The 27,306-nt window shown below is 40.9% G+C and overlaps 3 protein-coding genes across 3 annotated transcripts in view; 1 reads left to right on the top strand and 2 right to left on the bottom strand.

Annotated features, from left to right (window-relative positions):
- piezo2b (piezo-type mechanosensitive ion channel component 2b) overlaps positions 1-5,931 on the top strand; it is a gene marked incomplete at its 5' end in the record, with an annotated part of 65,802 nt that extends 59,871 nt beyond the window's left edge. The window contains 9 exons of the mRNA XM_080836213.1: positions 84-242; positions 473-620; positions 1,184-1,372; positions 1,690-1,782; positions 2,028-2,197; positions 2,447-2,563; positions 2,710-2,789; positions 3,086-3,335; positions 4,327-5,931. Coding sequence (XP_080692339.1) covers positions 84-242; positions 473-620; positions 1,184-1,372; positions 1,690-1,782; positions 2,028-2,197; positions 2,447-2,563; positions 2,710-2,789; positions 3,086-3,335; positions 4,327-4,579 — 1,459 coding nt within the window. The 3' untranslated portion in view covers positions 4,580-5,931. The remainder of the gene's footprint in view (positions 1-83; positions 243-472; positions 621-1,183; positions 1,373-1,689; positions 1,783-2,027; positions 2,198-2,446; positions 2,564-2,709; positions 2,790-3,085; positions 3,336-4,326) is intronic.
- Positions 5,932-8,152: 2,221 nt separating this feature from the next.
- On the bottom strand, positions 8,153-12,898 carry napgb (N-ethylmaleimide-sensitive factor attachment protein, gamma b; the record flags this gene model as incomplete). The annotated part of the gene is made up of 12 exons (XM_080836131.1): positions 8,153-8,293; positions 8,888-9,017; positions 9,178-9,257; positions 9,381-9,459; positions 9,640-9,710; positions 9,864-9,930; positions 10,136-10,245; positions 10,604-10,634; positions 10,735-10,752; positions 11,236-11,320; positions 11,706-11,773; positions 12,843-12,898. 12 exons carry the CDS (start codon positions 12,896-12,898, stop codon positions 8,153-8,155), a joined length of 936 nt encoding a protein of 311 aa, XP_080692257.1.
- An 866-nt stretch (positions 12,899-13,764) lies between these two features.
- pias4b (protein inhibitor of activated STAT, 4b) lies at positions 13,765-20,404 on the bottom strand (the record flags this gene model as incomplete). The annotated part of the gene is made up of 10 exons (XM_080836625.1): positions 13,765-13,823; positions 14,006-14,133; positions 14,574-14,734; positions 14,909-14,982; positions 16,331-16,433; positions 18,534-18,674; positions 19,065-19,167; positions 19,531-19,566; positions 19,691-19,748; positions 20,083-20,404. 10 exons carry the CDS (start codon positions 20,402-20,404, stop codon positions 13,765-13,767), a joined length of 1,185 nt encoding a protein of 394 aa, XP_080692751.1.
- Positions 20,405-27,306: the final 6,902 nt, after the last annotated feature.

The raw sequence follows: 27,306 nt of genomic DNA, 5'->3' as shown, positions 1-27,306 counted from the left end.
CAATGCACAGTTGTAGCAATGCGCAGTGTATGCAGCATTGCACAATGGTAGATTGATCATGTTGTGTTTGTCTTTTCCTCCAGGCGTTTCAGTGATAATAGGGTGGCTCAGGTATGGTACTTTGTGAAGTGCATTTACTTTGGCCTGTCAGCCTATCAGATCCGTTGTGGCTACCCCACACGAGTGCTGGGCAACTTCCTTACCAAGAGCTACAACTATTTGAACCTCTTCCTCTTTCAAGGGTGAGTCTGTGTGGCCAGCTTAGGTCTCAGGGTATGTTGCTAACAGCAATAAATCATTTTGAAGTTTAAATTCTTGTTTGTAAATATATAATAATGTACCTTTGTGTGTATAATGTTTCATTAAGCTCCTGTTTTCATTACGTCTGCAAACAGCAGTGCTACTTATACTTTTCACTTTGTATGCTTTCATCTACATTGACTCCACCAACTCATGTCCCGCTCCTCTACAGGTTCCGGTTGATTCCGTTCCTGACGGAGCTGCGTGCGGTGATGGACTGGGTGTGGACAGACACCACTCTCAGCCTTTCCAGCTGGATCTGTGTGGAGGACATCTACGCCCACATCTTTGTGCTCAAGTGCTGGAGAGAGTCTGAAAAAGTAGCGTAAAGTAGCAAGCACACATAGCTACATTAACAGTAGTCCACAATGCATTTAAGTTTAAGAACTGCAGCACAATTAATTCAATATTACAGTATTTTCTTTGAATTGCTTTGTGTTTTATGTGTGTTACTGTGTTTATTTTTTTAGTTTTCTGCATATTTGTGTGAGTGTGTGTGTGTTTGTTCCTGCACTGCAAAAAATGCCCCTCTAGATTTAAGACAAATAATTACATATTTAAGCAGGATTTTGCTTAAAACAAGCACATTTGGCTGCCAGTGCGTTAAGCAAATTTGGCTTGTAAAGATTTCTTAAAATAAGTAATATTTGCTTGAAATAGGTCAAAATAACCTTACCAAGAAAGCACTAGGTAGGTACAATTTAGCTAGAAACAAGACCAACTAGATTTTTCATCTCAATATAAGAGTAATAACACTAGGTTAGAAAAGCATTTTTTGCAGTGTGTGTGTTGGTGAGTGTGTGTGTCAGTATGTTTATGGTGTGTGTGTGTGTGTTTATAATTGTGTGTGTGTGTGTGTGTGTGTGTGTGCCCTCCCCTGCAGGGCCACCCTCAGCCTCGGGGTCAGAAGAAGAAGAAGGTGGTGAAGTACGGGATGGGGGGCATGATCGTTATGCTGCTCATCTGCATCGTCTGGTTCCCGCTGCTCTTCATGTCCCTGGTCAAGTCTGTGGCCGGGGTGGTCAACAAACCCCTGGACGTGTCCATCAGACTCCAGCTGGGAGGATTTGAGGTACTCATGAGAACAAATATCCCATTATATCAACTGTTTTATGTGTTTATTAAAATCCATGAAGATTTTAACTGATTTTAATTCATGTTTTATCCAGAAATCTGTTGATATTCACAAGAGCAGAAAGGAACTTCTGTGCTTTTTTATCACTGTATTATTTTATTAATTTATTTTAAGAAAAGACATTTAGGAAAATCTCTCTATAATTGCTCTCAAAAACAGGAAAATCTGATTATATTAAGTGAATATCTGTTTTAACCCCTTCATTATCTTTTCTTTATTTCTCTTTATCTGTTGTATTTGGCTGTTTTCTGAAGCATATATTTACCATGAGTGCCCAGCAGAATCATCTAAAGGATGTTACAGAGAGGGACTTTAACTCCTTCCTAAAGGCATTTGGATCCAATTCAGTAAGGAGACTCTATTAAATAAAAGTGATGTCTTTATTGTATCATCTGTGTTCTTCTGTGGGTTGTATCACGCATATAACGTATTGCAACCATAGCAGGTACAACCTTCAATTTCAATTAAATAAAATGTGTAATCATTAACATAGCACCATTCAAGTTTACATGATCTCAAGGCACTTTACAGAGAGCAAGCATATGGGCAACTGCCATAAGTTGTTCTGCTGTTGTCTGTCTGTGTCTGTCAGGACATTATGCAGTTTCTGGAGTCATACACCCATGAAGACTTGACCATAGCTGAGCTGGAGGGCAGCTCCAACTCCCTGTGGACCATCAGTCCCCCCAGCAGAAGGACCCTCATCCAGGTCCTGCAGACAGAGGAAGATTTCACCATCACCATAGACTGGTCTGTGCAAAGGTGAGCCCTTTACAAACACCACTGAGAAATAATGTGAGCTCAGTGTGCTGTTTCTGTAGCTCAGTTGATAGAGACAGGTGTCAAAGGAGACCAAAGGAGCAAACATCTTAATGGTACACCAGTAATCCTTTCAGTTAATGGTTTGTAAGTTTTATTTTTCTATAAAACTTCTGCTCTCTGAATAAAGATAACTGTAGTAGGTAGTATGATGACTGCATTTGATTGAGGGTTTTGCTTAATTTCTACCAGGAACCTTACATTAGGGGCCAAGGCTGAGACAGCCTACGGCAAGTACGTGAGCAACCTGGACAGCAAGACCAGGATTGAGCTGGTGCAGCTGCTGAACGGCACAAGGAAGGAGTCCGTGTGAGTGTTTGGTGGCGGTCAATCATTTGCCTTCAGAAATACCCAAAAGGGCATCTGTCATTATGGCTTTTTTCAATTAATTGCTTAAGGAGTTCTTATTAGTGTGAAGAATGTTTTTAGAGTACATTTTTTTTGTTTGTCCCTAGGATAATCCATCATATTTTCCCACAATATATAAGAGCTCCTAGTGATTCAAATGCCAGACCAATTGAGCAGTTTTATGAAGGTAAGACTGTGTGCACTCTTTAGACAGTATAACACATTCCCACTGTTCTGTTGCTACTGTAACATTTCTGTGTATTTTTTGCAATGGTATATTTGTATATTTCAATACTTACGGTGACATGTAATTTGTTAGAGTATATGTAATGTAATACATTATGAGGTATAATGTATGATCATTTGTAATTGTACATATCTATATACATGTTTATAGACTAATTTGTCCGTATCTTGTCTCTCTTATTCAATCCTCCTTGTGCAATGTATCTTACCTCTACTCTTTTCCCATTCTCTTTTCAGAATCTAGTACAGATATAAAAAAATACATGAACATCACAGTGAATCTAGGCAGGCCTGAGTCACAACCAAATGAAATGATAGCAGCAAATGAAAAGACAGTGACCCAAGAGTGGTGGATCGTCAACCAGACCATGCCGGGCAAGATCAATGTGAAGTCCACCTCTAAGAACCGGATGAAATCAGGACTGGAGATATATGTCTTGAGTGACCAGGTCAGCCCACCTAGTCTGGGTTTTCTGGCTGGATATGGGTAAGTAAGATATATGCACTATGAGCTGTAATTCTTTTCATTGCTTATTTAATTTTACCTCCATTTTTCCCAAATCTTGTGCTGTCACAACTGTGCGAGTACATGTCATTGTTTTTTTTATGGATTTCCTGGATATGTTGATTTAAAAGCATTTTTATAATTTATATTGGTTATAAAATAACATAATATACAGTGCCTGAAAATAAGGAAGTTTGTGTTTTCACAAGCACTTCAGAATAAACAGCATATTTACTCACGAACAGGAGAGTTAGGTAGATCTAGGAGATACTGTATCTAAATATCCTTCCAATGCGTTGCCTTGGGGTTTCAAGCCCACAATAAACCGTGGTCTATTATAGTTCCGAAGTGTATTCCACAGGAGTTTCTTAATGTAGCAGCCACCAACGCAGTTCCATTTGCGCTGAGCCATTGTAGCAGGAGCAGGATGTATCTTCGGACATGCCGATGATTATAAACACCTTAAAGTGTATTATTTTAGGGAAAACTAACAGACATAAACATCCATTGTACTCACAGTCAAAAAGAGGTATCCCTCCTGCTCTCGCCAGCACTTTCTACCCAGTCCTACCTGTTACCTGTGTAGTTAAGCTGTCATAGTAGCAGATCAGTGCCCACATCATCACCAAGCACACCCCGTCACACAGACAGACCAGGCCTAATCACAGTCAATCCCACTCAACATAATCACCCAATACAATAGAATATAAATTTCACAAATGCCTCTTAACAATACCCTACCCTGAAATATCTTACTTCACTTGTTGGCCTGTGATTTGGCATTTGATAAAAGATATTACCTTAAGAAGGAGCTGTTGGTGTGTTGTGAAAGAAAAGTAGCTTGCTGATGGTGCTTTAGATTACAGTGCACTCAGGTAAGATCTGACTCTGAAACTGACCTTGCGCAGAACTGACTTGAAGTCAGAAACCAACCAGATGCAGATGTTGACCTCCTCCTTCACTCTTCCTGTAGGATTATGGGCTTGTACGCCTCTGTGGTGCTCGTCATTGGGAAGTTTGTTCGCGAGTTCTTCAGCGGCATCCACCACACCATCATGTTTGAGGAGCTGCCCAACGTGGACCGCATCCTCAAGCTGTGCACTGACATTTTCCTAGTGCGTGAGACTGGCGAGCTGGACCTGGAGGAAGACATGTACGCCAAGCTCATCTTCCTCTACCGCTCCCCAGAGACAATGATAAAGTGGACTAGGGAGAAGGCCGAGTGAGGTGCAACAAGGCTCAGTGTAGGGGCCATTATTATCATTATAGCAAGCACAGAAACAAGCACAAGGTGGAAGACCTAGAATGACACTGATAATCTGTCAGTGGATGATTGTAGGGTTAAAGTGGGTGTTGGGGTACAGATTTCTCCTTGGCTTGTGCCACAAAACATTGATGTGTTTACAGTACACAACATTACCCCAGCAGGGGTATTATATTTCCTCTAGCTGATGGGCTTTGAAGGGCTTCTTCCAGGATTGGAGACCAATTTTTAGGGACAGACTGTGGTCTGCTCTTCCATACAGTAGGTCTGTCTCACTGACCTGATGTATGGTTCTTGGACAGTCTCAGATCAACTGTTCAACTGTCAGGCCAGTATGGACGAATACAACTGTACTTTTCCAAAGAAGTGTATTTATTCTCCCGTTTGTTCCTGGAATATGAACACAACATGCTGAAAGGATGGCTATGAGGATGGCCTCCTAAATAATACAATAGAAAAAAAACATATATATGATCTTGCCTTATTTTGTTTGTACGATTGAAAAAAAAAACTTGACAACGGCGTGATTATTTACAATATTTCTCAGGAAAGAAACACTATTTACAACACAATGTCGCATATCATTTCCATATGATACATGTGAATGTAAACATGACAAGAAATGGCTTTTCTTGTGTCCTCAGTGTCCCATGAAACAGTGCATAAAATGCTATACCTCCGTATGTTCACCTTTTGGTTACAGGTACTGGTGTTGTATGACTGAGAGGTTTTGAAGTTGAAATCTCTGTGTTAAAATTATAATCGCCAAAGATGAATTGTGAAGTTAAATGTTTGCTGTGGTAAATCTTCTCACGTCGTTATGATGTATTTGGGATTACATGAAAAATTAAGAGGTGAAGAGCATGTGGGGAGGTATGGGGGACCCCGGTGAGGACGTACCACCATGAACAGGACACAGATGGCTTTGAAGCAGCTTATGGGAAAGGCGGAATGTGCTGGGACATCTGTAAGCTGTGAGCCAGGAGAATGAAACTTAATGTTCACAATTGACTTTCCAAGTGTGACTTAATGATGTGTTTACTCCTACTTATAACCACCAAATATAAAGAGTAGCAAATCAAGAATAGAGAAGGTAAACATTATTATGTTCCAAACATCCAAGCAAATAGGCATTACATTAGCTAAAGCATGAGAACATGATTTTTGACTTGAGGTCTTTTTATTACATGCAAATACTGTGTAGAGGTGCATAGACAGACGTATGATAACATATGGAGTAAGGTTGAGCTCATCTCCCTGTAGTCAGCTGTAGCATTGCATGTGTTCACTCATTTGCAAATACGTTTTTTTTCTCAACGTCTTTGAGTCATTCTTCATTCCTAAAGATTTTTGGCCAGCTGCATGATGTAACCCTTGGAGCAACACCTACAAATAAAAACAATAATTTTTGTATGGTTCGTGTCTTCATGTGTTGTGGGATTGTTTATTGGCAGTTGTGTGTTTAGGTGTTATTCCCCTAGTCTCAGGGAAATATCCTTATCAGCTCTCTCTCTATATGTACATAACAACAACTTGATTGTAGTATGCAACACTGTTAAAATGAAAATGCCCCATCTGTCCAGAAAATGAAACAAAACGTAAACAGAGCATACCAGACCAACAACTAGGTTTAAAATTTTATTTACATGTGTTAGTGTTTTGGATATGGCAGGTGCTACCTGACCAGCTGCTTATCAAACAAGGTAATACTTAATCAGTAGTAATACTGTCTGTTTAGGCCTTTAGTTATGCATGTAAAAGGCCTCAACGTTTCAATCCTAACCTTGGCCGCAGTCATACCCTTACCCACAAAGTCTAAGTATTTTCATTTAATTTGGTATATTATACTTAAAATGGGGATTAAACTGTGGATTGGCTGCAAGATGTTGTTGACTTCATGCAATGCAGTTCCAATTCTAAACAGCAGAATTTCTAAGAGACCCTCTTGGCACTCAAGGTCATCAGACAAATGGTCAACTAGTCACTTAGTTATTTGACCAGCCGCTGGTCAGATAGCACTCTGACTAATGCACCTTAGCATCAAAGACTGGAAACGTGAGGCAGCGGCACAAGAGCAGGTCACACATACATTAATGATGAAGCCTAGAGGAGCCACAGCCCTGGACCACATTAAATATAAATCAGGACCACCACTGTACCTTATCATTCATACAAGCCCAGGTAAGAGCCATACATTCCTAAAGGGTAATTAGATAATATTCAGAGCACAGCATGTGCAAGAGAGTGGGATGGCATACAGAGAGGGTACTGAATGAGATCACCACTACAGCTTATTTTGACATGAGGGACCCTTCTGGGTTGTGTTGCATATCGTAGTAAATGATAACCAGTTTAACGGCACGGGAAAACCATAACGGCTTTCACATTACATCTACAGTGAGTTGTGTCCTCACTGACCACAATAAAACACTGGTGAGGTGTTCTGATTCAATAAAACAGCCGTCTCTGTGCCAACCATGTCAACGCTGTATACTTGTTCTGAATACAAGCTGTAAAAGCAGTAAAGTTTACCTAGTAAATAAGCCCGAATCACTATTTACTTCAGTGGTATTAGGACACTGGTGAACGATTTAATTAGAACTTATCCCTCCGCAACTTCCCTTTCATAGTAGAACAATCACCAGAGGAGACGTGATGGACATGGCATTGTGAGGGCACAGATCTGGTACTGACCACCATGTTCTTAGCCACAAGGTGGCACCAATGATACATATAGAGATTTTTTTGAGGAAGACAAATGTCATTGCCGTCTACAGCTCTCTCATTACTGGCAATGGTCTGTGCTCGCTCACCCTGTGCCCTAAACAAACACATGATATGCCTACTAAGCATCTGGGCAGCAAATATACAGGCACGCCTTAACAATGCTATAACTCATTTCATATTTTGTGATATTACATTGTGTTTATACATCTAGTCTGTGACACTATACACTGCTATATTTGGGATACACTGTAATACACTTTTGTTCAAATATATAAATATCACTTTAAGTACACCCAAATACAGTTACCATTCCTTAAATAAACACAGCAGCAAATACAATTATGACACAGCACAACAAGACTGATTGCACTTTTTTCTGATTTGAAAAGAAATCCTTAATAAAAAATAAATGTATTTCTAAACACATGACTGATAATTTACAAGGATAATTCACACACACACACACACACACACACACACACACACACACACACACACACACACACACACACACACACACACTAAATACATTGATTTCAGCAAAACAAATCACCTGTACCTCTTAACAAGTACTCTAGAGGCTAAGACATCTAGTAGAGCGTGGAAGGAGTCCATAGTGCTGTACTATATAATTCATGTGTGTCTCTCTTATACACTAGTTCCTCTGGGTTACACAGGATTGATGAGGGGGAGGGTGCTTCCGCTGTAGCTGATATGGAGTTACACTAAAAGGAGAGTACAAAATGAACACACATGTACACACACACACATGGACATGATACACACTTAAACTTGTTGCTTCCAGAAGCTAACACAGGCCGCCTTCATAGTCATCCTCCTCTGCTGCAGCAGGAGAAGGCCCTCCGGCGCCCCCCTGTGGTGCTGCAGTGGACTTCTTCTTGCCACCGCCTCCTCCAGGCACCTTTAGACTGATGGCCAGCTTGGCATACTGCAGCGACACACACAGCGACCATATACATGAAGACAGAGGGAAAAGGCTACATACCAACCTACTCACAAATGTCATGGCCATGTCTGCTTCGGCCATTTTAACAAATGGATGTAACCTACATTGGGTTAATGCTCCTCAGGATCTTTAATATTACAGGATCAATTTTAGTATAGAAAATTAGGTATCAAAGGCCTTAGACTTTCTCCTTTCTCCTGTGATGCCTGGTGCTAGATGTCTTGTCATTGTATACTTTTATGCAGATGAGCTGTTTGCCGCTGATTGCGTTTCATTATTTTAACGCCAAATCTGAGTAACTCTGAAGGCCACTGGCAGGTGGTGACAGAAACAGTCTTAAACTCAGAATCAATCTAACGACAAATGCATAGATGAAGTTCCAAATGGCTTGTTCAACATAGGGCTGTCACCACCCAGTTATGTACTTTTGCAGAACTGGAGAGGTCCCAGCAATATTTGATTATTTCATTTAATGCCTCTTTACACAATGCAATTTCACAAAGATAGATTTCCCTTTCAGAGAGTGATTATTGTGGCCCTAAACTAACGGTGAGCTAATCTGTGCCATGTACTCACATCATTATCCATGTACTTGAGCAGAGGGCTGTGGCACACGCGATGCACCAGGTCCTCATCCTGCTCGTCATATCCCTGTAGTAGCAGCTCCATGGATCCACAGTCCTCACTGCCACTGAACCCTGGGATACTGCAGGACAGTGACAGAAAAAAAAAGAATTAGAATAAAGAACCTAACAATGAGGAAAGCTGACATTTTTTTTTAACAAATAAGGAAGGCTATCTGAAGGCAGTTATACATTGGTGTGAAATGAGTGGAAACTGAAGTGGTCCACGACATGCAGACATACCTGTAACTCTCTCTGACGCACTTATCAGCAGCTACAAAGTCAGCTCTATGAAGATGAACCAGCACTTGCGCAATCGTTTTCTAGAAAGAAAACAGAGGCATAAAGAGAAAAACTATTGGCTGGACGCCACACAGAATTACAGTATGTTAAACTAAAGGTCTGACTATAAAATGAGAATACCAAGAGACCAATCAAATCAATACCTTAAAACATGTGGGGTAATTTTCAAAGTCTCTATACATGTTTTTCTCTTTCTGGAGGGAGACAGCTGCTTCATCAAGCCTGCATGAGGAAAACAAAAAAAGACAGCTATAGGCTCTGTATGTGTGTATCTCCTGTACAGAATTACAAAAAGCACAGACAATCTAAAAATGTAAAGATGAATGACCTGCCAGTTGAGCTGTTCTTTCCTAACAGTCAAAGGCTATCAGTTATCTTGCATCCATTCAAGGTGAAGCTTACCTGTTAAGACGGACCAACAGCCTTGATGATTTACCCAGAAGTTCTGCAGCCTGTCTCAATCGGTCCTCATTCTACACAAATGCACGCACGAACACACACACACACACACACACACACACACAAACGTATGTTACAAAGCAGCCGAAACAAATCAATGTCTGATTTCACTTCATAATTGCAATCCATTTACAATTATGTTTTTTCTGTACGTGTGTATTGTGTACCTCAAACACTGATGCAGCTTTCTGATAAAGATCCACAGCCTTTACCAGATCCATTGGTTCCATGAGTCTGAACAAAACACACATCACAAACAAGTTAAGAAACATGCTGACAACACACGCCAGATTAATAGTCTCATTTCTCTAAATAGTCATGAACAAAGAACATTCAGGGCCAGCTGAGCAGGGTTTAAGTTTGAAAGTGTGAGGATCTGATCCTAGCTTACATTTGAGCTTCACTGTGCCAAAAGTGAGAGGTTAGCAACCATACTCACTTTCCTGCTCTGTCCAGCGCAATGCCGGCAGTACCAGCCGTGCCGTTCTCCACATACATGATGCTGGCTTTTTCTATGAGCTGAATGGCTTCTGGCATTCGCTTCATGTCCTGCATAGAGCAAACAGTCCGCAGTCATTTCAGAAGTGGCATAGAGGCAGGTATGCCTTTTTAAGATGAAATAGGCAGGACTGAATGCGCCATGCAAACATAGTGGGTAGGTGGGATTTCCAAAATGTAGATTTAATTGAAGACATTGAGACACTATAGAGTCAAAATCATCTTGAACACTTTGAAAATGTCCTTTAGCATGCATGATGGTAGCATTTTACATTCTAAGATTATCTAAAAGGTCTAAGATTGTCTATTCTTCTCAATAAGATTATCTAGTGAAGCGCAAAGTAATACACATTTGTAAAATAAATCAAAATATAGTGTCGATTTTAATAAAAATTAATGTGATACATACCTTCAGCATCATGCCCGCTTGTTCATATGCTCTAGGAGGGAAATAACACAGTTTAGAAATAGGCATTTAATGTATTTTAATTCTTCTGAAATATTATTTTAAATATTTCTTAAGCTTTTATAGTAACTTACTTGGCAGCATGGAAAAGTCTGTGAAACTTTGTCAAGTGCTAATAAAGGTAGATTTTGGATTGAAAATGAAAAAGAATAACCTGAGATAGGCTACTATAATCTCATTGTGTCAACACTTTATTGTAAGACCTTGGCAAGATCTGAGTAGCACACAAACAAGCCTGAACTTGCATTTACATATGTTGTTTTTCGCAGATGCTTTTGTCCGGAGTGACTTACATGCTAACAAAGACAACTTTTGTGTGTGTGCACTGGAAATGTCTTTTACATGCTCCTATGCCTTTCTTGACCCGCAGCACATCAGAACAGAGGAAACGATTCAAACATGGGAACATAGTCTGTACACTACAAATGCGAATCATCCAAGGAATGAAGCACATTGTCAGTTATCAGCAACAGCAAGTGTAAATACTTTGCTGATGTTGTCAAAGTTAACCATGAGCATTCATAGCTGTCCTGACAGATGCCCAATCGTTTGTGTTAGCTGACAAGAAAGGATACGCTTTGTTTTCCGTGTGGTACTCTGCCTCTTTCAGATATGCCTCCTTGGCTTGATCAAACTGTTTGGCACATTTGAAAGCCACAGCTGAGGGAGACAAGTACAACTGGGTTAAAACTCAGAGAGAACTGGTCCCTTGGGCTAAGTAGACACACACCACCCTCTCATCACTGTGATTAATAAAGTATCCATCCATCCATCTGAGATTACAACACTTAGACACAACACAAAGTGTTGGAATACATCCACTGTAAACATACAGGTAAGGCATGGAAAATGTTCTTATCGTATGGAGTAGGATAATACAGGTTATCAGTGTCAAGGTGTCAAGTGTCATCTAATACAGGTTATCAGTGTCAAGGGTCAAAGTAAGACTAGCTTTACAAGTGCTGTAAATACCATTGCACACAATAATACTAGTAATCAGTTTAACAGTGAGTGTAAGGGCATTGCTCAAAACAATTGTGCTTACCTGCTTTTGAATATTCTGTGGCAGCACTATCATAGTCTGGCTTCCACTTGGTCATGTTCGTCTTTAAACTGCAAAGATTACCAGTTCAGTGAAAATCCCTTCATTTTCAAATGTGATACGTCATATTGCCATTCAAAGTTTTTATACAGAATAGGGTAGTCAAGTTTCTCATTAAATTGACTGAAAAAAAATGTCAAGTTTAAACATCTTGTAGGCATCTGTTTTTCGCCAAATATGTGGAATAATATTTCCTTCACATTAATAATCTGAATTTAAGGGCAGGAATGGTAATGCCATGACTTGCATACCAACATTACCGATATTTGAAAGGTGACAAGGGGTTTGGGAGGGCTTCGAATGAAATTCAAGAAACCCATCAATTACATAAGGAGAAAGCTCTCTGACTATTAATCTAGCCAACAAAATGCCATGTTTATTCAGACGTACGGTTCGGATCTGTGGAACACTCATTTAGATTTAAATCCCGAAATGGTGACATCGTCTCAATTATCACAAGTCTCGGGAACATATCTCTAAATGAGTAGACTACAATTAGCCCAAAAACTCGGGGGTATAGGAAACGGGGGTCATGATGCCCACCCTCATGCTGCCACTGAAATATTAAGACTGAATTTGTGAATTCGTGATGTGCCATATTATGATGAGATCTATGCCAATGTAACATTTTCCCTCTGTTGTATATTGGACAAAAAGCTAAATGAAGTAGGCTACTGTATAAAGGGCCAATAAAACGATTTCAACACCAATAGTGTATCCTACCCCAAAGTAGCCTATAACCTTCACCACGGCCCGCTTCACGAAATCATCAGCGTATTGATGCAGTAGGCTCACAACCAGCCAACATCAATTCTACAAGAACCATCCCTTACATCATTATTTTATCCTTAAATAGACTCGATGTTATCATCCAGTTTTATTCTGCTAAATCATATTTCGATGTGGATGCATCCTGACCCGAGACTCGTTAGATAACGAAATGCACACCAATGTCCACAAGGACACGTTCTGATGACAGTTGTTTTCAACATTCACTAACCCTAGCTTGAGCTAGCTTTGCGTCGGCTAACTGTCATCCGTTTCAACAAATGACATTAGTCCTGCACTGATTTGACTCACCATTTCTCAGCTTTAGCGATGTGCTCATGGGCTTCGTTGATTTTCTGTGCAGCCATGTTCGGATGTTCGCCTCTGATACCTCGTTAGATCGGGCGCTATGGCTAGGGACGACCGAACAGTAATAATAAACAGAATACCGTGGAGTAGACAGCACGTAGATTATCCTCCTTAAGACCTCAACGTCACACGGTTTTACTACGGCAGCCCGAGTGGGATGCTACGATGACTTCAGGGCACCTGTCTCTCTGACGCCCCATTCTGTGTTACATAACAGAACTTAAGTTTGGAAATGTATGTAAAATAGATATTTCCGTTCAATCAAACTAAGAAAGCGAAGGCGTCGACATTTGTAAGCCGTTTGCGGGCACATATGATTTAAAGCTAGTTATTTATTGTCACACATACAATACAGTGAGCAGTGGAATTAAACCCTTAAATTTCACCCATCTTCCGTATTTGTCCCATCCTATAGCCTACTTAGAAGCCACACACACACACACACACACACACACACGGAGTAGTTATGCTGTTGCTGATGGGTTCCTGTGTTGATAAATTCTACTTATGCACTTAAAATGGAGAAATGAAATGGGCCTATATCCAAGCAATCAGCTTCCTTTGACATGGTCCTGCCCAACTATACAGTTCAACAACACTCTGCATATTATCATCTACACTCCATTCAGGATCACTGACCCTTAAGCATAAAACTCACAAGTACGTGGAAAAATAATACATTTATTCGTAGGTTTGGTGTAGCTATATACAGATGCATAAAATAAACATCAATAAATACAATAACCAAGCCCATTTGTAGCGAGCCTAAAATAATTCACATTTAAAATATAACAAGCACAAAATACAGAAATGTCTGGCTAGTCAGGTGTTCCTCAAAAACAATTTCACCATTTCTTTCGTCATCTTAATCCAGTGTTAGGTCTATGATTTCTGCTGCTGCCAAACTGGGCAAGGAAGTCACACCTGCAGTGGGAACAATAAGAGATTACCTTCAGTGGTGAGGCTCTCATCAATCACAACTAGTCACAGATTAACAGCAAACATTACATTAAGGTCAAATCTGTTGTGTGGCCAAACAAAGGAGACAAACAAAAAGAGAAAAATCAAGAAAACCGTTGTGTTGAGTTTAGATGACGGAGCCTTACTGAGTTCAGTCTGTGGGCTTCGACGTGCATTACCATGTTGATCTTTCACAGACCTCCAGGAGCCGTCCGCCAAGAACTCAATCTCAACAACAGACTCCTCAGCAGTCACCAGGATTGATGACAGCAAGCTGTGAGACAAAAAAACAAAGTATGATTGGACATCGACTGCACACCTGTGAAGGAAATTTCATCAGCACAACCTAAGAAACTAATCTCGTCACATTAGTATTATTTTTCCACATGTACTCTGTATCAGTAGGCTTCATATAATTAATTTTGTTGTTATTTTATTAGTAAATGTTTTCTATGATATAAACAATTTCCTGCTAATGACAACTTGAGGATCAGCAACACTCATTTTCAGATATTCATAACACAAAAATCCCACAATATTGCCCAATATTGCTCATTCGGTGTCAAACACATAATTTAAGGGGGGTATCCTTCTGGGATTAAATCTGTACCCCTTCTGGTAGTTGGCATGCTAGGGGCTTGCCTGTGCCACCTATGCCACTGACCACTACAGCACACATAACAGTGTGCAACCCAAATCATCTACTGTATGTACCCGTCAATGGTGAGAAGTGTGAAGGGGGCTGGCCTGTCACACACAGGGCACATCCAGGTGGGCTTCATGTTGTTCAGCTCCACGTAGGTAAGGGCATCGAAGCACTGGAGATGGGCACAGCCGGAACCTCTGCACGGCACCCTCAGACGAGTCTTCGCCAGCTGAGAGAGAGCAGAAGGACAACAGAGATAAGAGAAACCCCCAAAGATGCTTAATGTCAAAATTAATGAATCCCCAACCTTAAGCTTTCCCTGCCTCCTTCAGCCAGTATCTCCCAATGCCTAGCATCTTCCTTTGCGTCCTACGAATGTTGGCCTGCTGAAGAAGAATCTTACCGGGCACACGAGAGACACCCGCAGCCCTGTGGTGGCAACCTCGCTGTCCTGTCCAGTGCACAGCTTCTCACAAACTAGCACACAAACAGCAGAGCATGCGTGTACATTACGGCCGAATAGAATACTCCATATACAGTGCCACTTGAAAGTATGTGAACCCCTTGAGCACTAAGAGTTTTCTGTTGTTTTACCATGATTTTTCATTTTTTTTCATCACCAATTTTCCATAGATGAAATGTCAGGTTTATGTTTATCATTTGCATGTACTTGTTTGGAGGGAATTGTTTGAGTAGCCAAAAAACTACATTAAAACATGGAATTAGTCCATTTCAAAAGTAAGTGAACCCCCAGCTGAATTGGTAAAGTTCGGTGAAACTTATTTGGGTGCTTAATTAGTCAATTAAGCAAACCGATCAAATGTACATGGGTCTACAATCAGACGAAAATTGTTGGTTTTGATCGTGATTCATGACCAAATAATTCTATCTCGGACTCATCTGTCCACAGAAGGGACTTCCAGAAGGCCTTTGGTTTATCCAACTGCTCTCTGGCAAAGTTGAAACAGGCAGTTTTGTTCTTTCTTGAGAGCAGAGGCTTCCTTCTAGCAACCCGATCATGAATGTCATGTCTAATCAATTTCCGTCTGATTGTAGACCTATGTACATTTACCCCAGATGCTGCCAGAGAGGTCCGAAACTCTTTAGAGGTGATGTGTGGGTTGACTTTTATCTGATTTATTCTTCTTCTGGTGCTTCTTGGTGATGGTCTTGATGGGCGTCCACTTCTAGGCAGAGATTCGGTCATGTCCAATGCCCTCCATTTCTAAATGATTTGTCTTGGAAGGATGGATGGAGCTGGAATCTTTTGGAGATGGTCTTATAGCTATCCCAAGACTGATGGGCTGTTCGTACCTTCTTCCTGATGTTCTCTGATATCTCGTTTCCTCTCGGCATGGTAGATCTGTGTGGGTACACCTTGGCACTTCAGTAGTTTGGTTGGTTTCCTCTCTCTTTTAATCTGTGTTGCCCAAACCTTTCCCTAAGGATGTCTCAGTTGATCGGTTTGCTTAATTGACTAATTAAGCACCCAAATAAGTTTCACCGAATGTGTTACCTGCTTGACTTTACCAATTCAGCTGGGGGTTCACTTACTTTTGAAATGGACTAATTCCATGTTTCATGTAGTTTTTTGGCTACTCAAACAATTCCCTCCAAACAAGTACATGCAAATGATAAACATAAACCTGACATTTCATCTATGGAAAATTGGTGATGAAAAAAAATGAAAAATCATGGTAAAAGAACATAAAACTCTTAGTGCTCAAGGGGTTCACATACTTTCAAGTGGCAATGTAAGCAATCATCTGTGTCTAATTATATAGCTTTATGCAAACTTTGGGTAGTCTGTGGTATCTGTACTCACCGCGGGCACGACAGCACTCCACACTCTCCACTGAGCTGCTGAGCTGAGCCAACAGCTCTTCCGCACTCAGGACTCTCACCAGATAAACTGCAAAGGAGTAGCTCTAGACAACACACACACACACACAAAACAAACGACACATTCACACAGACATGCTAAAAAGATAAAAAGCAGGAGAGAGCTAAATGGAAAAGGCTTGACAGACAACAATTGGCCACCTAATTATATTAAAGTGACTGCCACTGCCACCGCACACCTGGTATTGCACTATGTACCTTTGGTGTATAGGGTGCCAGACCTCTTGCAAGAACTATGTTATGCCCTTTGGCACCACCTCACGCAACATCAACTATCCCATGCACTAGCTATAAGAGGAAGCTAGCATAGTATTCTCAGTATGAACATCAAGGCAGAGACGACAAAGAAACAAAGGAAGACGTTGTTGAGAACAAGTAACTGAGCAAATCAGATGCTGAGCTGGCCTTCCTTCAGTTGGACTAGTCAGCAAGCACTTGTTAGCGATCTTGCTATATCTAGTGCTGCATTTGCTTTGGCTGTGTTGGGAAAGTTGTCGACTTACTAATTTTCATCATAAACATCCCTGCCAATGTTATTTATGAAATAATTCTACATAGGCTGTTACCTTATTGGCGCCATCCCTGCATCACAGAGATTTTTAGTTTTTCCAGATGCCCAAAGTCATCGACCTGTCCTGTCTCAGGCTAGCGTTCAAATAAATGTATCTCACGTCAAAAGGTTTGATAGATCTCACACCAATAAGTCTTTGAAGTTTGCAACCTTGAAAACCTTACTAAGCTAGCTTTTAATAAATTACACTGTCCAATGTAAATTAAGAATGTTGCCAACATTTTATTAGATTAACATACTCCACATTCAAACGATAAATAATGTGTATGGGCTGAAAATGCTGGCAGTATTTCACCAAAATTGTAATCTGACATTCTTTTTTTTAAAGTTATTTGGAAATATTAGTGTTCATCTGCGATGTCACAAAAAATAAACGTATGTGATATTACTCTACCAGTCTACATGCTACATTGGCTTCTACTGTTGTCTTTGCCAGTTCCATATCCTTCAGCTTGGCAACAAATACACTGTATTTTTTTTTCAAGTACAATGTCCATTAGGGGGTTTCGAAGTGCGATTTGTATTTACGACATTGGTGTAAAAGTGAGTTACACTCTGCAACTCAGAAGAAGAAAAAAATACTGATTCTTCCGGAATGGGGCTTTAAGGCTCCAAGCATGAGTGAGATTACTCTGCTCAACCCTGGTGCACGGTTGTTCATCCGAAGCATAACATGAACATATATGAACATATCCCAACATAACACGAGCCTCAAAGTCAATCAACTACGGGGTATACATAACTGGATTTTCTAGATGTCTCCTCAAGACAATCCATCACAGGTGTTTACAATGTCCCGTACCATAGGTGTTTACAGCTGTCAACTTGCTATAGTGTTACGGTATATCTTAAATGAGGATCCCACTGCAATCACCTATTGATGGCCTTTAAAGACAAGGCTGAATCAATAATCCATTAAAGATGACCACACACTTTTCACAGCTGATTATCAATCAGTCTGTTGAGTGAGGGGAATGGCACCACAAGTGTGTTCATAGTCATGGTGACACAGAATAAATGGTTCAAAACTGTACTAAAATAGAGGTAGGTCTTGTACAAGGCAGGAAATCCCCTTAAAGATGGACTTGACGATATGAAAAAAGTAAACTTTCAAATTCTATAAATTGCTCCTCTCTGGTTGAATGTTCTTGGTGGGCGCCCAATGTTCATACACAGTCCGGGCTCTGTAAATGGGAAACAAAGTGGCTCGGGCTAAAGCCATACACTATTCCAGTGGTTCCCCAACTTTTCATGGCAGGCTCCCTGTGAAGATACGACGGGCTCATTCTCAGCTAACAAGAACACAACGATTCATTGTTACAGGTAATCATACACTACTGATAGATACTACACACTGTACCTTTAACTTCTTACTAGGTGATCAATCCATACAATGTCCATGTGAGACTTGGGTGTATTGATAAATAGGCTAGCTATCCCTTCTAACATATAGGTAAGTACAGTAAGTTAGTTGTTGTTTAGGTTTCTTGTTCTGTTTTTTTTCAGAATAACAATAACTCTGCTTAACTGAAAAACAAATGTGCAGGGTTCCTACCTTCACGTTGCCGCGATCACGCCAAGTAATGAATCCACTCTGAGTGTAGTGGTTGTCCCATGGACTGAGTCTCAGCAGTGATGTGATGTTGATCGGGGGACAGGGTCGCCTAGGCTCCTCTCCTGGTTTTCTAACTCGGATCTCAGAAGGAAATATAGACAAAATGACAAAACTATGTACTGAAGCATCAACAAATACATTTTTTCATACTTTAGGCTGAATTGTGTGAGTTGCATTTAGGATATTTCATATTAAGATAACAGACAAATTACACATTACAATCAAATGTTGAACCAAACTACAATTTCAAGGTAGAGTCAGCAATACTGGCAGACTTGATTACTGGCATAATAACAGACCTTTTTGGTTGTGCCTTGAGAGATCTAGAACAAACCATACAGCACTAACAGCTGCAAAGATAGGCCAAGAATTTAGACACATATTCCCCAAAAAATGCTCAGGATAAGCATTGTTGACTCAACCTTGGATTGTGCTCAAAACTAGCTAAGTGTGATCAGGACAAATTAGTACTTGTTTAGCCACCTGTAAAGGCATCATTTGTTGGTTCACAAAAATAAAAAGTTCTGGTGGATATTGGTCATCCTCCACTCCCACACTCTCTGTATAGCAGATCCTGTCATGAAAACATCATCCGATTTAAAATGTCTTCATGTTTCGTTTTCTGTATGTCTTATCACCCATCAGCAGGGGGGACATTAAGAATATTAATATTTTAAAAGAAACTGTTACAGGGACTGTTAATGTGTGAATTACTTAAGGGCTTTGCATCAAAACATTACAAATTTGAAAATGATAGGGTGGAAGCCCATTTTAGATAGCTCCAAACTAAAGGGTTAGTCTTATATATTAGTACATTGCTACGCTTACCAGTTAAGCATACTTTGCCCTTTATGCCAGTGACAAAAACATCCAAACCGCATGTGTAAATTTTATTGAAAAACAGTCATCTAACGAAAGGGAGGATAATGTGGCTTACCTGATCACTACCTGAACATCTCCAGAGAAACGCTTTCTGTGACAAAACGTCCGTTTTTAGCATTCATCATATGCATGATACGACAGAAGCCTAGCCTTAGACGTTTTCAATGGATCCAAAAAGTATAAAATCTAAATATAAAAAGTTGGGCTCAACTCACTTGTTTGTGATTAACTGCTTGCGTTGTGTTTCACTTAACGTGAAGGAAAAGTCTGGCTCTGAAAATTTGGAAACAGAAGAATAAGAATAGTTTTCTACAGCTGGATAAAAACTGTCGACCTACCGCAATATGGTCCACTGACGACTAGGAGAGTGTAGTCTATACAACATTAGGACATGAAGCACTATACTTGAAGTCTACGTGTCGAATATGACAACCAAGCACAATATCTGTCTCGTGGTCACGAGGTTGATTTACTCAAACTTTTGAGACACGCTCTTAAGTTGTTTGACATGAAAGTGGACAACACCAAAGAACATGAGAAACCCCTGACATGAAAGAGGGCGTAATATTCAGGAAAAAAAATGTGTAAAACTATCACCGTAGCCTACTTAGAGCTGTAAGGTCGATGAGCGTGTCCAAGGTTTGATGGAACGGAAACGCCATTAGTTTGACATCAGAATCCTGAGAACAGGGAGATGGAGTGCTGTCAGCAATCTTCATACTTAATATTTGAGGGGATGCCCTCGGGTTTGTTACTGCTTGTTGCTGACAGCGGAAGTTGTATATGTCATTTATTTTAGTAAGCAACTCTTGACTGCATTCATTTTGAATGAGCTGAATGGCGCGACGAATCAGGTCTCCCTTCAAGCCCTTCTTCTCCTTTCCGATGAAGAGTGCACGGAGGTCGACCACTCGAAAACTCTTTAACATGCTCTATGTGACAAAAGAAAATTAGAGATAAAAATACAAGTTTTAAAATAAACTTAATTGAAATGGAGTAGTTCCTACTTGCCATCGCATCCATTGTAGGCCACACACACCCTTGTCGAAGCGCGACACCGATTGACTTGTCGACGGAAATAGGTCCAGGTGTATGACAACAAGTGCAACGTCACGAGGGCATTAAGTAGGCTATATGTTGGTGGCCATATTAAATCACTAAGCAAAATGTTTAAATTAATAAAACACAAAATCAACTAAAAAGTCTCCGAGGCGATTTTTGTTTTCAACCTCTAGGCCTATATGAAGTTATAATATGAAGTTATAATCGGCAGCCAAGCCTTTGCTGAGTAGCCTACGTTGTATCAACCAAATGACTGCATTGCTGTGAGAAAGCAAGTTCATTTAATGTACAGTATTTATAGCCTAAACATAATTTCTGTTCAAATATTTGTATTTGTTGTATTTTTTTCATTTTTGTAGGAAATACAATACAATATAATACAAAAGCTGGTTTCTTGTGCATATTTTATTGTTATATTATAGTGAATGTTGGTTGACTTTTCTTTAAAGGACACTTTTTTTACTTGCTGAGCAGCCTGCAGAGACAGATAAGTAGTACTGCACTACAATCACACAGATCAAAGAAGTAAGTCACACACTTTTTATTTAGACCCAACGTCGCTGTATACTGTAAGATATTATGCTCTTTCTTGTCTCATGCCTATGAGGCTCTGTGGTAGCAAATAATGATTCACACAATGGTGTGAATTGTTGAATTACAGTACATGTTTTTTTTACCAGCAGTGGGCAGTGTTACCCTGTAACAAGACAACAGCAGCTATTGCATCTCATCGCCTCTCAGGCCAGAGGTGTTTCCATGGAGATGACTGTCCAGTGCAGCGACCGGAGCAAGTTGACCTTTTATGGTGCCCTATGACCTACTGGTCAGCAGATAGGTCAGGAGGTCAGTAGTGGCCAGAGGGCAGTGAAAGCACTCCACTGATTGGCTACCATTCGCCCTCATCTAGATAATTAGAATATTGACCCATATTCCTAATGCACTTAATATGTATAACATTCACAGTGCTGTATATTTTACTCCTCCTAAAACCCTGCGCAACTATAACATTTGACTTGGGGTCATCAGCTGTAGGAGGCTATACTTACACTGAGAAGAAGGTGGGTGGTTAAAAAAATGTCATGTTAGAATTGAAATGGATTGGGTCTTATAGATGGAAACATTCTTTTTCAAAATTGTTCGGCATGAAAACATTAGTGCATCTACTGGAGGTAACAGCTAGCATCTCTATAGTTATTTAGGGTGAACAAAGGGTTTTGGAGACTGGGGTTATTGCACAAATGGCTTTTTAAAATGTACTCAAGGTACCAGCTAGTGTCTGAGTAATTATCAACAATGTACTTTTATTCACCAGTGGCAGTCATGCTAAATGGAAACTGTAGGAATTGTAGACAGTGTTGATATAATCACCCAGGGAGCCTGAAAAGTGTACCGGCTCCTGCACAGCAAACAAACGGCTGTGTCCAGGCCTCAACGTGTATTTCAAACCAACACGTCGTCCCTCTCTTCAGAGGCGCTCAGGCAGGTCACATGATCGGTGGCCCTCCTCCTTCCTATAACTCAGGCCTCTGAGCAGATGGCTTGTCAATATCAATATATTAATTTAAAGGCAGCCACGCGATCAGCGCAGCTCTGTGTTAGAGCCCTGTGAGAGAGGGGGGAGGTGTGTGTGTGTGTGGTGATAGGGGGGCAAGGGCAAAGGAAGGAGAAATGATGGAGAGATGATTGAGAGGAAAGAAAAAAGATGGTGAGAAGCACTTTTACTTCTGAAGCACAACGATTCCTACTTTGTTTTTTGAAGCAGAAATTCTGGATTGAACTGCATACATGGGCTAGTGGGGGGGGGGGGGGTGTCCATATTTTTGTGGTTTAAAATTTTATTGAATGGCAGTTATATCTTACAAAGAAGCAGCATCTTGTGTTTACTGGGGATCTGTGGACTGCAAGCAGAGGTGCAACGGACGAACACTTCACATGAACAATTTACTGTTCCTGCAGTGAAATTTTAAGGCTCCCTTTAAGATGTTTTGAGCTGACTTGATTTACGAGCAGGTGCAGCGATACTTGTTTATTTATTTGGTTGAAAAAGAAGGTGATGGGGAGGGGGTTGTGCATCCATGAACCCTCGTGACCCTATGAGCACCTCAGTCCATACAACAATAAAATATTTCCGGCGCAGAGGTGGCGGGATCGTAAACAGTGTGCCAGGACTACATAGAGCGTCCATCTTGGGCTATTGCATAACCTCTTCTGTTTTTGGAGGACTTTAACACAACCCTGGCACCCCTGTGGCCTTTGGAGGACTTTAACCCAACCCTGGCACCCCTGTGGCCTCTGACCATTAATTTTGTTATTTTTTAAGCATGCATCCTACATGTATTTACGATAACTGCATCATATATAAAAGTGGAAAGAACCTTACAAGTCATGTCAAAGTGAAGAAGAAAAACGGATGATTAACTGACAATAAGAAACTAACCAGAGCATGAATGACAAGAGGAGTGCTCCAGGTCAGGGGATTCCTGCTTTGTCTTCAGCCCTCTAAAAATGTAAAATCAGTTGAAACAGACATGTTACTGTGATATTTTACAGGATTATTGAGAGAATATTAGCAAGGTCGTGCAGGAATTTACAGATAATTCAGGGGTTGGCTACCGCATGCTAACACCTGGTTTCAGAGAGAAAAAGACTCCATAACACTCCTGGTTTCAGAGAGAAAAAAGACTCCTTAATGCTCCTGGTTTCAGAGAGAAAAAGACTCTTTAATGCTCCTGGTTTCAGGGATGGAAAATATGCCATAGTTTACATATGAGGAATGTGTGCTAACATATCTTCTATAAAATGCAATCTCACTACAACTATGAAGACATATTATTTCAACACAGTCTGGAATGACATATAATATGGAACAACATATTTAACAAACATATCAGAATTGCATCCTTTGACTCACCTTCCAACTCAATGTTTGTTGGTTGGCCGACCGCAATTTACTGATTAAGGTGAAAACGGTCTAAAGCAATACTTTGGAAGGGTTTGAAACACTTCAGTATTGCTATGGATTATGGATTGGTGAGTGGTGCCTAGTTTGTTGATCAGGGTAATGGTATCTGATTGGTCACTTCTATGTGATCTTTGATCTCTGACACTTCAGTTCATGGCACGTACGAAAAGTGACCTTCGAGTCCACAGACTCCACACACACACACACACACACACACACGAGCATGAACATAATATATGAAAAACCATGGAGAAATACCATTGCCTCCTAGTCTACACAAAGTCATCTGAACTGCTTTTAATATCCTTCAATATATAAAGCTTTCCAGAGCAAAGTAGCAGCCTTAGTGAGTTCCTCGCTTGGCTTTGCAAACCCGCATTGAGTTCGATTTCCTCCTGCTTTGCGTAAGACACTCTCCAGCTATTCAATCATTCATTCACTTAGGCAGAGATGTCATTTTTTCAACAAAAGGGAAACATACGGGTAGAACACTGCAGGTCTTTGTTAGCTGCAGGTCTCACAACAACATTAAACTTCTCCTGTTTTCAAATTATCTCTTTTGAAAACAGTGTCTAGAGGTGGACACATTATATCTGTTAACTTGTAACCTAAAACACATTGCTGTGAAAGCAAAGTGTGTAATGCGTGTCCTATATAAATGTATAATTTAATTAGTATGAGTGAAACTGAGGGATGTGTTGGGACGTTATCTGAATGTACAGTAGGGTTAGATATTTGTGCGAGTGTATTTATTTGTTTTGTAACAAAAGGAATGAAGGAAGGATGGAAGAAACACACAGAGAATGGCAAAGAAACAAGAAAAAAAGAAAGAAAGAAAGGAGATACTTGGTCACAGGTTGCCACCACAGGGCCAACGACAGATCCATTCGCCGCCATGGGGTGGGCAGCTGGACTGCTTCTCCTGCCAGTGTATTGGAAAAAAATTAAAATGTCTGCCTGCCTGCACACACGCGCTTCTGTCTGAACCCTGGGATGTTCACTTCACACAATGGCCTGCCCATGAAAGCATGTCCATGCTTTAAACCCCACATTGTGTGTCTCTATGCCTTTTGGAGCGCTCAGAATTATTAGCGCTTACTTGCTGCCTTCCCTTGAAAAGATTATTTGTCATCTGCAGAGTAAAGGATTTTTAGAAGTCAACCTGCAGCCGACTCCCACCCAACCCCCTCTCTTTCTTTCTTTCTTTCTTTCTCTGTCTCTCGTTCTCTCTCTCCCTCCCTATTCCCTTTTTTCTCTCTAACCCCTCTCCCTCCTTCTATCCCCCTGGTGCTGCCCGGCTACCAATCAATACCCTATTGATCAACTCTCTCTATCGCTGGCCAACCAGACTAATCACCTTAACACAAGCTCAACACTCTCACTCTCATACTGTACACACACACACACACACACACACACACAGACACACACACACACACACACACACACACACACACACACACACACACACACACACACACACACACAGACACACACACACACACACACACACTAACACACACACAGGCACAGGCACATTCATATTCAGAAACATCCCCATATATTGAAGTGCACCACAGAATCTATGAATATGTTATTTTAAGTATGGAATGGATGGTCCTGATATATATATATAGCCATCAGTCCCCTTTAAATTATTTAGAACATGCTTGATTTCAAAGCATATAATAGAATAAGCATACTCTGTATACAAACACACATGCACGCGTGCACACACACACACACACACACACAATGTCCTTCCTTCCCCCATTTTCTTTGTTCCCATATAAAATCAATCTGACTCATGGAAAGATGCAGCCACATCCTCCCTCCACATGTTTTGATTTTTGGGCTGAAACAGGTGTGAGTTGTCACTCACTGCCTGTCTGCCTGACCTTGTGAGAGAAAAGGAATCCTAAAACACATAAACCACAATCTATTCATTTCCTACTGAGGAACCGCATAATAACATGACTCTTAGGGTCTGTGCACATGTTGTGACTTACAGGGTGATCTACATTTATATCTGTTCATTTGGTATTTGGTCTGTATCTCTTCACAGCACTGGGTGCATTGATTCATTGGCCGCAAATGATGCATGCACATCAGTTGTTCTTCAAAGGAATTCATCTAATGCACAAACACGACTGCTCAGCAGGCAGGCAGTGGCCTGTGTTTGCACTGCAAAGAGAGATGTATGTTTACTCAAACCCAAGCTATGATTAAACAGCTGTCTCTCCAATGTGGTTCTAATTGACTCACCGTCATACCCGTGTCAATCAAAACCTGATCTCCCACACTACTGGACCACGGCTGCTCTAAAATCAAGTGCAGAGGATGCTGATTGGCTGGCGGAGGTAGGTGGGCAAACTAATACTGCTTTATCTGCTGGTATTAGAAGATCAATTAATCCCCATTGTGCATGCCGGCACTGATAGCGCACCATGTCTGATTAGGGACGGCTTGTTTCTGCGGGGTCAAGATAAGAGCTCGGCCATCACTCCACGCAATGACCAGAGAGGTTAATCAAATAACAGCAACCCCCCACGGGGCATAAACCATGACCCCAGCAACAGCTAGAACCATGAGAGCATGATTAACATTCACATGGTGATAGGGATGTGTCACATACACTAAGGTGTGCATACAAAAGGCACTTTCAGGCACATACATCCTAATGCACAAAGTTAGAGTGAGAAATAAGGAAGACAGAGAAAGAAAAAGAGGTCGATGAGTGATGGTGGATAGATAGAAGATGATGGATAGGTAGATAGATAGATAGATAGACAGATGGATGGATAGATAGATAGATAAGGTGCCGCAAAGTGAGAAAGACCAAGTGGCGATGGCCAAAAGGAAGAAAGAAATTAGTAGAGCAAGGCAGTCTCAGGTGCAGAAACTGCCCAGCAGAGAGGGAACAAATGGACCAAAAGCACTGTACACAACACAGCAGCATGCACAGAGCAGGAGAGAGGACTGATCAATATTCATTCTTAGTAGAACTGTGTGTGTGGGTGTGTATGCCTGTGTGTGCTCGGGTGTATGTGTGTGTGTGTGTGTGTGTGTGTGTGTGTGTGTGTGTGTGTGTGTGTGTGTGTGTGTGTGTGTGTGTGCGTGTGCGTGTGCGTGTGCGTGTGCGTGTGTGTGTGTGTGTGTGTGTGTGTGTGTGTGTGTGTGTGTGTGTGTGTGTGTGTGTGTGTGTGCGTGTGCGTGTGCGTGTGCGTGTGCGTGTGTGTGTGTGTGTGTGTGTGTGTGTGTGTGTGTGTGTGTGTGTGTGTGTGTGTGTGTGTGTGTGTGTGTGTGTGTGTGTGTGTGTGTGTCTATCTGTCCATCTGCCAGTGTGTTTGTGGGTGAACATTGAGAAGGAACAAGTGCTACCAACACTGTGAGCTATGACAGATCTGAGACACCATAGTGCTATACTGTACAGACTGCTCAAACCTCTTCCTTTCCAAGAAGCAATTTGACTCCCATTGTCTTTTATGAAATGAAGATTAATGCAACCGGTCCTCAAAACATGGCATCCCTCCTCCCAATACAGCCCCCTCCCCTTCTCCTTTCTCCCCTCTCTCTCTCTCTCAAACACACACACACACACACACACAGAGTTCCCTGTAGAATTGATTGACTATTCCCTCTCAATCCATCTCTTCCACTGTTTCTTAGCAACCAGTGCTCCAGCGAATTTGGATGTCAGTAAGGTTTATAATTTATTTATTTATTAATATTTGTATTATTATTTTTACTCTAAAGGATTCACACTGATCATTCATGCCATGTGAGACTGTCAGTGTATGCGTGCAC

The sequence above is a fragment of the Sprattus sprattus genome (assembly GCF_963457725.1).
Source record: "Sprattus sprattus genome assembly, chromosome: 4".
NCBI lineage: Eukaryota > Metazoa > Chordata > Actinopteri > Clupeiformes > Clupeidae > Sprattus > Sprattus sprattus.
Note: the sequence above shows the minus strand (reverse complement) of the source record. Positions and strands in the feature narration are given on the sequence as shown.